Source organism: Grammomys surdaster, unplaced genomic scaffold (assembly GCF_004785775.1).
Source record: "Grammomys surdaster isolate TR1022 unplaced genomic scaffold, NIH_TR_1.0 144, whole genome shotgun sequence".
NCBI classification, from domain to species: Eukaryota; Metazoa; Chordata; class Mammalia; order Rodentia; family Muridae; genus Grammomys; species Grammomys surdaster.
In genome coordinates, this window is record NW_021604602.1 from 6,937,372 (window position 1) to 6,948,965 (window position 11,594).

Genomic DNA, 11,594 nt, shown 5'->3' on the forward strand with positions numbered 1-11,594 from the left:
TCACCCAGCTCTCCCTGTAACCCTTCACCCCGTGTAAGGTCTGAACAAGGGGAGCAGTTACTTATAATGTATTTGCTTAAGAACTGAGGACCTGGTAGACGTGGTGCTCACACCTTTAATCCCAGCGGAGGCAGGCGGATCCCTGAGTTCAAGGCCAGACTCATCTACAGAGTGAGTTCCAGGACAGCCAGGACTGCACAGAGAAACTGCCTCAAAAAACTGAACCCAACCAAACCGAGCAAACAAACAGAAGCAACAGAGACTTGGCCCAGCCTGGTCTACAGAGTAAGCTCAAGGACATCCAGGGCTACACAGAGAAACCTTGTTGAGTGAAGGTTAGCAGCTGAGTGCTCTGAATGGCCCCAGATGCCCTGGAAGTGTCACAACCCCCGACATGGTCCCCTGTGACTGCCACCTGCAAACAAAGAGGGGGGGGCACCACACCCATGCTACTTCAAACTAGTGGTGCAGCTGCAAAGTGAACTCCGAACAGAAAAGAATCTGTCTTCTGTGCAGAATCAACACCAACACCCCCCCTTACTATGAACACACACACACACACACACACACACACACACACACACACCACACACACACAGAGGACATGATATAAGCCCGGAGTGTAGGCACTCTCCTTTGTCCTAAGTGGAAGAGACGCTTACTTAGATGGAACCTGATGATTAAATGCCACCAGTGGCCTCCAGCGCATCCTGAACGGCGAGAACAGTTGTCCAGGACACAGGCAGGACCACAGGCAGGTCTAGCCTGAGCTGAACCTCACTCCTGGTACAGCCTGAGGATGGCACTGAAGTTCACTGAGAGAGCCTGAGGGTCGGGGGAAAGTGTACAAGGTGTCCTGTGGTCACTGCTGTCTATAAACCACTATCAACTAGGTCAGAGAAAAGAAACTGTCAGGGAGGGAGACAGGCAGAGAGAAATCAAGTGTGCAAGCAGAGCACGCACCAGGTGAGGGCATGCACACTCACTATGTTCCATTCTGACTCCCCAGTAGGTCAACACCAGTATTAGGTGCCTCAGCAGAGGCTCCGCTAACGACACACACTTTCTTTCTTCCAGCTCCCGTCCCCTTCAGTTCTGGGGATCAAGCCTGAGCTAAGCCTGTAGCCCGGCCTACATCACTTCCGTGTGTATGTGGTGTGCGCGCTGCATGAACTAGAAGACATTTACTGGGCTGCTCCGGAAGAGGGAAGCAGTCCCAGGAACGCCTGTGTGAAGGGCAGAATGGGCTCATCCCCACTACAAAGGCGATCTAAGCAGGCAAGCAGTCATACACCGGTCACCATGATGAGCAGGACCAGGCCAGGTCTTGGTAAACTGCTTGGTACTGAACCACTGATAACCCACTTTTCCCACTAGTCACTGAATCCAAGCTACATATTCACATTCGTCCCAGAAATGGCAACATGACTATTATTATTTGTATTTTGAATTTTATCTCAAATGCTCACTACTCAGCCAGAGGCTGAGCATTTTCTCAGTTCCGTTTAGTCTCCAGGAACAGCTCAACACCTGCAGACTCCTCCTCCTTCACACACGTGACCTCCCACCCATGACCTGGTCTGACTCTCATATAAGTGTCAGACCTTCTTTTTTGAGACAAGGTTTCTCTGTTTAGTCCTAGCTTGCCTGGAACTTGCTTTATAGACTAGGCTGACCCGTCTGTCTCTCCTCCTGAGTGATGGGATTAAAGGCGTGTGCCACCATACCCGGCCTACGTTCCTCTATTTCAAACTTACATGCTTCTTTTCCAAAAGCAATACTCACTCTAAAAGTCAGATCATGTGCGAGAGGAGCAGTGTTGAAATACTCAAAGATAGAGTCCTGGAAATCTGGAAGTTTGAGCCCTGCAAGGAAGAAAGGCAAACTGAGGCAAAACCATAAAGACATCAGTCCTCCCTAAGGGACACTCCAGGTGACCTGCCAGGACTCCAGAGTCACTGAGGCTGTGATAAGACACCACCAAACGCAGCCGAGACCCCAGACAGCAGGTTCCAGAGACCACGAGGAATCGGGAGAGACAGGAGAGTTAAGATGAGCATAAAGCTGGGAAGACATCTTGAGCTGCAGGCCAGAGTGCGTTCCACACCCACTTACCCCAGCCTAAAACCTGAAGCCATGCCAGGCTGAGGAATGACCTCTGCACTCGTAAGGCTGCGTGGGAAGATCAGGAGTTTGAGGCTAGCTTGAGTGTAACACAGTGAGATTCTGACTTTTTAGAAAAAAAAAAAGGTGGGGGAGGCTTGGGGGGCTGAAAAGATGACTCTGGTCAAGAGCACTGGCTATATTTCCAGAGGACCCTACACCCCCTCTGCCTGTGCAGGCACTGGGCACGCAAGTGGTGCACAGACATACATAGTGGCAAAACAGGAATACACATAAAACAATAAAATAATTGGGAAAATGGACTCATGCCCTTTGAATGGCCTGTAGCTGGGAACATTTTCCTTTTCAGGAAAGACAAAATTAATAAATTCAACACAAAAATAGGGAAAGCTTATTTTTCTGTTTTTTTGCTTTTTTTGGGGGGGGGGGTCTCACGTAGAGCAGGATATAGTGTTTGCAGGTACACGCACCACACCTGGCTTCTGTGGTGCTGGGAAAATCAAACCTAGGGCTGTGCAAGTTAGGCAAACACCCAGCTACAACCTTAGTCCTAGAAAGGCTATTGCTTAGAAAACGTCAAAGTAGGAAAAAATATTGGCAACTTAACATCCAAAAGGATTTCATCCTCAATATATAAAAAGCTTCTGAATGTTAAGACAACCTAAATTTTAAGAAACAGACACAATTCCTGTACTGAGCTGATACCTATTTGGAATGGGGATCTCAAACATGAAGTCCACTTTGAGCGTGGGCTGCAGGACAAGTCCCCGTGTCCAGACGGACACATGTGGCTGAGAGTCTCACTTCTAAAGCTCGATCCGGAAGTACAAAGGATTTATGTGTACGGCTACAGCTACTCACGAAGCACTTGGCAGAGGTGAACAGAGATCTATGGACGCCAATCTGGCCTCAGAGTGGGATCCACCTGCCTCAGCCTCCTGAGTGCTGGGATTACAGCCGTCCAACAACACTCCACAGCCCTTTCCAGGTGAGCAAAGGCAGGAAACGGCCCAGCCCAGTCGGGCCCAAAGCAGCTGCAAAGGGACTCAAATGGTCACCATGGGCTGTGGTCTCTCCAGCACAGAATAGAGCTACCTTTTGTGTGACCAGGGTAACTGTGTGTGTGTGTGTTTGCTTTCCTTTTCAAAGGAAGAATTGATCTAAAATTATTATTGATTTGGGGGAGTTATTTTTCAACATATTGTTTCAAAATTTTAACTTTGGAAGTATTTTATATAACTAAAAATAGCTTTAAGAAGGAAATCACTCCTTAGAGAGGGCTGACATTTAGCAATTCAAACCTTTGGAGTTTATTTTACCTGTATCTGCTCTAAATTTTTCTTCCATTCTTTTCTTCAGAATTTGCATTTCTTCTACTAATTCCCTGTTTTTGGCTTCCGATTCCTTCAGTTTGCTGAAATAAGAAGTAAGCAGCTGTAGGTGCACTGGGTGGCGGCCGCAGTCCCCCTCACTTTGTGCTGGAGTGAGGTGAGGGCAGCTGTAGGTGCGTTGGATGGCGCCCGCAGTCCACCTCACTCCATGCTGGAGTGTTAGGGTAGGGCTTTCCTGGCTTCCTAAGAATGGCGGAGAATTCTCACGCCAAGAACAGCAAGGCTGACATCTCCACTCGGTGTATTATAGAAAGCTCAGAATTGTAAATTCAAACACAGATTTTTAAGTCATGGCTAGGTGGTTATGGAGAGCAAGTCTGTATTCCCAGCAATCAGGAAGCAGACACGGAGGATCAGGAGTCAAGGCCAGTCTGGGCCACATCAACCTTGCCTTAACAGCAATGAAACATAAGCACCTAATAAGGTCCCCGTCAAGGAGTGTATAGCTCATTAAACTGGGTGAGCTTCTGAGGATACGCACGCAGTCCAGATCCCTTGGCTATCTCCCTGGAAAAGGCTTGCCCATGACTGACACCAGGAGACCTAACATGAGCGTGGAGCCCCAAGGGCCTGGCTCTTAAGTAGGTCTCAGGTAAAATCTGGCCAGGAGGGCAGGGCCCAGCATAGACTCGACCAGCAACAGGGTGACACCGAGCATATCGCTTCACCTCCATTTTCCTGCACCTTGGTTTACCACCTGTAGAATGGGGATAATGCCTACTCCAGCGGGATGTATGAGAGTGACATGACTTAACCCAGGTTACTGCAAATGCAAGGCAAGCTCTCTACCACTGACCTCCGCGGCAATCAGCCTCTAAGACTGTTTTACAGTCCACGCTGGCCTCACGCTCGGAGTCTCCCGTCTCAGCCTCCTGTGTGCTGTCTCAGCCTCCTGTGTGCTGGGATTACACGTGTGCACTGAGGGGCCTCACTACTTCCTGGGAACACTGAACTGCACTTCCCACGGGGAAAGCACAAGTTTCCCCGCCTGACCTGTATTAAGCACTAAGTGCTATAAACCGGACATTATGGTCACCCTGATTCAGGGACCTCATGTGTCCCTCTGGATGGCAAAGGTTTCCCAGCGAGGGGCATCCTCCAAAGTCACGAAGAACCCCGATTCCTCTAAAGGGCCAGATCCAGGGCAGACCAACCTTTCGAAGGCTAGGCTGGTGTCTTTGACCTTCCTCAGCTCCTCCTGAACAAGCTGCTTGGCGCGGATCTCCGCCTCGAGAGCAGACTGCAACTCCAGCCGTGCGGACATGTCCAGTTTCTGACTCCGACGAACTTTCCAGAGCGGATCCTGTGACAGCGGTTAAAATAATAAAATACATTTTAAGTTACTTAATAAAATACAAACACTGTCACCTTTTCAGTCTTACACCTTCACTATTCTATTTACAAATTAGCCTGTATCAGCCTTTTGTTTTGTTTTGTTTTGTTTTTTTGAGACAGGGTTTTTCTGTGCAGCCTTGGCTATCCTGGAGCTCACTCTGTAGACCAGGCTGGCCTTGAACTCAGAAATCCACCTGCCTCTGCCTCCCAAGTGCTGGGATTAAAGGCGTGCGCCACCACTCTCCGGCGCCTTCATCCGTCTTGTTCTTAGGTTTAATATTTGTGAATTTTTTCCTTTTTGCGGTGCTGGGGAATGAACCCTGAGCAAGGGCACACCGGGTAAGTGCCCTACAGCTGAGATAAATCTCCAGGTCAGTATTTTGTAACGTCTTATTTTTTCTTAGAAGGCTTTCTTTCCCACTATTTTTATGTTCGTGTACTGCATGTACACGTGTACTTGTATGACCGCGTGAGTGCCCATGGAGACCAGAGCCACCGGATACCTGGAGCTGGGAGAGTTACAGGTGGTTGTGAGCTGCCAGGCATGGGCGCAAGGAACCGAGCTCGGGTCCCATGGATGGTCAGCATACCTCATAACTACCATCTCTCTCCAGCCCTTCCTAAAAGTCCTTTAAAATAGGACTTTAAGCCGGGTGTGGTGGTGCACAACCTTATAATCTGTCAGAAGGCAGAGGCAAGAGAATCTCTGTGAGTTCCAGGCCAGCCTGGTCTACACCTTTGATCCTCAGCCTGGAGGCTGTCAGGCACGAGGGCTGGCAGCCCAGGGCTACCTGTGAAGCCCAAGTCACATGTTGTTCACCAGGTTTTCACCTTATTTTCTGAGAAACAGTCTCCCACTGGGCTCTACGGTTCAGCAGATAGTGTAAGCTGTCTGACCAGCAGGGCTAGGGACCCCATCTGTGTTCCTGTGACCGTCACAGTGCTTGCCATCGTGCCTGGGCTCTCACTTGGGTGCTACGGATCAGACTTACATTCTCGGATTTGCATAGCAAACATGTCATCAACTACACCACTGCCTTATCCTGAACTGACTGAATACTCTAACTGGTGCTCCTTAGTCAAGAGTCTAAAACAAAGAATGTTTTCCACTATTAAGCACATGGCTGCTTTCTAACCTAGTGCAGAATAAGAACCATCAGTGTTCCCTGCGACCAGGAAAGCATGGAATAAAATGTGAGCTGACCAATTTTAAATTCTAAGTAAAATTCTACATTGCTTTTACTATCTTTTATTCACTTACACACATGCACATTACTAATACACACTTTTTTAAAAAATTTATCAAAAGTACGCTGTAGCTGTCTTCAGACACACCGGAAGAGGGCATCGGATCCATTACAGATGGTTGTGAGCCACCATGTGGTTGCTGGGAATTGAACTCAGGACCTCTGGAAGAGCAGTCAGTACTCTCAACCCCTGAGCTATCTCTCCAGCCCTAAACACACATTCTTAAGAGAGGACGATGGGCTAGAGAGACAGGCGGCTCCAGCAGTTAGAGGCATGAACTGCTATGGCAGAGGACACAGGTTCAGTTCTCAGAGCCCTGTCCAGCTGCTCACAGCAGCAATTATTTCAACTCCAGGAGTTCTGATGCCTCTGGCCTCTAGGAGCCTCTATACTCTCATGCGTGCACACATGTACCACACACACACACACACACACACACACACTCACACACACACCACACACACACATACCCCACATACACGCACATGCATACAAATATACAACTGCACACACACACGCATATATACACTCACATATACTAACACTGATGTACATTCACACACGCACACACAGGCACACACGTACAAAATACACTTGACTCATACACAGATATACTTACACATGCACACACTCATACATGCACATACGCAGCCATACAAACACACTCACATGTACACACACATGCATACAGATATACAAATGCACACACATGCACATACACATGAACACACACACCACACACACCACACTCACACATGTGCATACACTCACGTATACTCACGTTTGACACATTCATACACTCACGCATGCACACACATACACAATACACTCAACATATATACACACATACACTCACACATGCACACATATTCACACACATGCACATACGCGGACATGCACATTCACAGCCACACAGATGTACAAACACACTCATACATGCACACACCATACTCTCTCATACACATATATACCCATGCACGCACATTGCACAGACAGACAGACAGAGACACACACACACACACACACACACACACACACACACACACACGAGAAGGAGAGACTGGGAGCTGAGGGTAGCAGTGCACACCTGCGATCCCGGTAGCACTCAGAGGCTTGTGCAGTGATTTCTAAGTCAATGTGGGCTATGTCACAAGGTCACATAAAGAGAAGGTAGTAACTGCCCCAAAGCCGAGGTGGTGAGAAGCACTGGGGTATGGGGTGTGGTTGCTGCCTCACAAGAATGGGGACAGTGTCAGGTCCTCAGAGAGCCCAGAGCCTGCCACACCCTCAAGCTCAAAACATCCAAGTAGGCACACGGAGGACATCGTCCTGCCACTCTGAGGTCATAGCTTAGCTCCTTGTCACATTAACAACTAAAGAAATGACTCCGTGCGATGCTTGGCTGACAGCTGCTGTGTGTCCTGCAAGCCGCACAAGACCTGCTCACAGGAATCAAGCTCCACATCTGCTTACAATAAAACCAGCAGTGAGCTATCCAGGAGACGACGGCAAGGTTTAGACAGCATCTTACCAGTGTCCTGGACCCCAGACTGGAGCTCCTCAATGTCTCCAGCTCTTCGGTCATCTTAGAGGCGAGGGCCTGGAGGTAGCCTCGGGCATCCTTCTCATCGCTGACCCTACGCAGGGAGCAGGTGTTGATCTTATGAGGATGAGGAGTGCCTGCTTTCCTCAGGACGTCACTGTGCCTCTATGAGTGGACACTGGTCTGCCCCCATCTTAGGGTACAGTCATGTGTACACTGCCATGGAAGCCCTCCCCTGTGTGTCACCACCATTAGGAGCACAGACAGTTCAACCCTAGTCCAGTATGAGTGAGGACCACTCGCACTGAGGCCTGGATTCGGTCGAATGTAGCGAGCCGCACTCCAGCCTTCAGGGAAGAGCGCAGCCAAGACAGAAGCCTGTCCCACCCTGCCACGCACGCACCACTGAATGATCTCTGCGATCTGCGCCTCCCAGTGCGCCACTGACTCCTTCTTGGACGCCAGATCCTGCAGCTCGTCTTCCAGCTGTCTGTTTTGGGCTGTTAGTTTATCCACAAAGGAACAGAGCTGAAATTGAACAATGTCAGCATGTCACATGTGTGTCTGGCACCTCCTCACTAACGGGGCCCCTCCCCCAGTCCCACAGCTCATCAGCACTGTGTCCCCCGACGCTCCTAACCCAAGCCTCAGTTCAGCAAAAACCTAACCCGACAAGTGACAGACACTGAGGAGCAGCTTTCAACAAACCAAAGTACCCCATTTAAAATGTATTAGTTCATCTAAATATCGAAATATTTAACACAGGCACCGGGCATCCAAAGACCTGAGAGTGGACAACAGCAATGTCCTCCCGACAGCAACATCCTTCCAGGAGCCACAGCCCCCCAGGGGCATCGTCCCCCTCAGAAATGATGTCCCCTCCCCCACCAGGAGCTATGTCCCCCAGGAACATCATTGCTGTCAGGAGTGATGTCCCCCCAGGAGCAACGTCCCCCCAGGAGTTTTGTCCCCCCAGCAGCGACTGCCCCCCAGTGGTGGCACAGACATCAAGTCACCTTTTCGTTTTCCACTGTTAACTTCTTGTTCTCGTCGAACAGCATGGCCCTCTCCCGCTCGTACTTGTCCTTGACGGTGCCTATGGCCTCCTCCATCTCATTATGCCTGTGAGGGGAAGGAGGAGAGCCTCACTCACGGGCCTGCATGTGGCAGCAGCGGCTTCCCTTCTCATCTGGGGCCTCGATACTTACCGTTCTCGCTTTGACTTTTCTAATTTATCTTTCAGCATCAGGACCTCCTTCTGCAGGGCCAGCTGGTGGCTCTCGGAGTCGTGCACCTCCTTCTTCACGTTCTTTACTTCCAGCACGTGGGAGGCCTCTCGGCGCACCAGCTCCTCCTCGTAGAACAAGACCTTCTTCTCCAGCTCTGACCTGATTTTGGAGATCTCCTGCTGATGTTCCAGCGTGGCACCTGACCCCCGGCCTCCTTGCTTCACCTTCAGATAAAGGTTGAAATGAGCTCTGTGTCAAGGCCACAGTGCCTTTTCTTTCTCTACTCCTAGCTGCCGCCTAGGACTGAACCTGGCAGAGCAGCCATCACAGGCGGTGGGCCCTTCTAACAAGCACGGGGTGAGTTTGGGGAACGGCAGAGCCTGGCAGACTTTGTGCCTCAGAGTTGTGTTGTCTACCCATTCACCTACCAATACTCTGAGTGCTGACTGCTTGTCACAAATCCTCTGGTGACTGGGGTGACACTGAGGTCCCTGCTCTCAGGAGCAGGCAGTGAGAGGAGGTGACAGAAGGCACTAAGTAAGGGAAGAAGGAATGTGGTGGGACAGAGGATGTGTGTGGGGCCATCTTGGCCGTGGGGGACCCTAAGCGCAGGCGTGCTGGGGCAGAGGTTTGAGCCGGGTGTACGAGGAAGGCTGACACGGCTGAGGAGTGCTGTGGAGCTGACTCAGGCTGAGCAAGCACTCTGGAGACCAGGTCCAGAGGGCACCAAGGGCGGAGGAGGATGTCCCTGATACTTCTGCTAAACGCCCTGGTGGCTGTATGTGAGGAGTGTGGTACAGACAGGTAAGAGCCGGCAGAGTCACAGCAAACAGTCTGGGAAATGGTGTTGCTGAGAGCTAGATCTGATGGTAACAAAGAAGACAGAGGAATAAATGCCTTGGGTTCAAAGGAGAGAATTGCCATGACAACTACAGGGATCCTGTAGCCGGGCCCCAAAGAGGTGAGTCACCTATCCCAGACCACACTACACTGACAGCGGACGGTGGGCCTCACTCATGAGTGCTCCTTCTTACCGCCCTCGGACCCTATCGGCTGGTCCTGGGTGGTGAGCAGCTTGTCTCAGCCACATCAACAGCAGGACGCAGCCTTGACGTGGCTTTTCCAGAACTGAGCATGCCCAAGTATAGGAGATCAGGACAGGAAGGAGACAACATCTGTAACTTGGACATACTGACCACAAACACCGGAAACTTCTACACAACAAAGAAACGAGCGTGGCTTTCGTAATGAAAGCAGTTAGAGATCGCTTCCTCCTATCCTGTCACTTCCCGGAAGCTGCTGTGGGAGACACTGGTCCCGCCGCGTCTGACCGCCAGCGCACTGCTCTGCGCATGTGCCCGTGGAGAAGCCTTACCTTGAGGGCCTCGAGCTCACGCTCCAGCTGCTTACAGAAGCTCTCGCTGTGCTCTCGGAGCTTCCGCTCCTTGGAGGCCTCGGCAGCCGCGTCCTCAAGCCGAGCTTCCAGCTAAGAGAGAAAGCAGGTCTACTTTTTATAAAACAGAACCTGCCCGGGGGCCACCGTGGAACAGATCAGGGAGCCTCTGTACAGACCCCTTTCCCAGATTAACCGTGAGCTGAAGGCTGAGGGGTACTTTAACTGCAGCGGCCAGGGCCACTAGTAATGAAACACGCCTGCGAACTAGTCACACAGATAGTCTGAGGTTTAGATTCAAGGCAAGGTCCCGATTTGTAGAAACAATTCTGACATGTGAAGGTGTAATTAAAAAAAATATTACACTTACAATTTAGTTTTTAAATGAAAAAGTCAAACATCAGCTAAAAGAGAGGAAAACCCACTCGCCCATGATCCAGCATTGACAGGTGACAGTTAATAAAGACCAAGCTTGTTTTGTCTGTGCCCAAATTCTCAGGCTGCTGTGAAACAAAGCTCAGGGACCCTGTCACTTCATCCTCAGTTCTTAGGGATTTCACTGACTCCAGTGTAACTCGACAGATGCCTCTACAAATACATCTGGGTTAGGAAATCAACTAAGGAAACAATTAGGTATTTAGGGGTGAACAAACAGCCTAGCCATGAAGAGTGATCGGCACTGCAGGCTGTCGAGGTTCACGATCCATCAAGTGCATTTGACAGAACTTGAAGCCAAGTGCCGCTCAGAGTCCACTTGTTACCAGGAGGACATGGACACTCCCCAGGGCAGCAGCGTTCCAGGCAGGACTGATGTCGGCCCCTGAGTCCTGACATCCCATCAGAAGAACAAAGCACCTCCCTTTTCAAGTACATGGCTATTAGTCAGGTACTAGAAGGCACTGTCCCCAGGCCCCACAGGACTTGCTTCCGACCCCGGAACCACGAGTTCCTCATGTGCGTCCTCACACTTAGTGAATAAACACATGAAGGGAAGCTACCTCTTTCCTAGACTTCTCAGACTTGCGGATATCCTGGCGCATGGAGTCAATCTTCTGCATGGCCACCTCCATCTCCTCCTCTTTGTCTCGGAGCTGACGGGACACCTTCTGCTTCTGGGACCTGAGCTCTGCCATGCGCTCGTTGAGCTCGGAAAACTCCTGCAGGGCCCGTTTGCGCTGCTGATGGGCGTCTTTGAGTTCTTTGGTCTGGGATTTCAACCGCTCTGAAGCTTCAACCAATTGCTGAAGGAAAAGAATTCTCTATGTTTTGCATTTGTTTAACAAAGACTCTGAAACCCAGAAGCTGTGTCTTGTGTCATACCTACATTAAAA

General features: G+C 50.3%; 1 protein-coding gene across 1 annotated transcript in view; it reads right to left on the reverse strand.

Moving 5' to 3' along the window:
- The window catches only part of Cdc42bpb (CDC42 binding protein kinase beta), a 90,318-nt gene that overhangs the window by 18,886 nt on the left and 59,838 nt on the right, over window positions 1-11,594 (reverse strand). The window contains exons 12-20 of the mRNA XM_028764438.1: window positions 11,262-11,504; window positions 10,246-10,356; window positions 8,850-9,094; window positions 8,658-8,763; window positions 8,045-8,169; window positions 7,630-7,735; window positions 4,670-4,818; window positions 3,444-3,538; window positions 1,786-1,865 (exon numbers count right to left, since the gene is read on the reverse strand). Coding sequence (XP_028620271.1) covers window positions 1,786-1,865; window positions 3,444-3,538; window positions 4,670-4,818; window positions 7,630-7,735; window positions 8,045-8,169; window positions 8,658-8,763; window positions 8,850-9,094; window positions 10,246-10,356; window positions 11,262-11,504 — 1,260 coding nt within the window. The remainder of the gene's footprint in view (window positions 1-1,785; window positions 1,866-3,443; window positions 3,539-4,669; window positions 4,819-7,629; window positions 7,736-8,044; window positions 8,170-8,657; window positions 8,764-8,849; window positions 9,095-10,245; window positions 10,357-11,261; window positions 11,505-11,594) is intronic.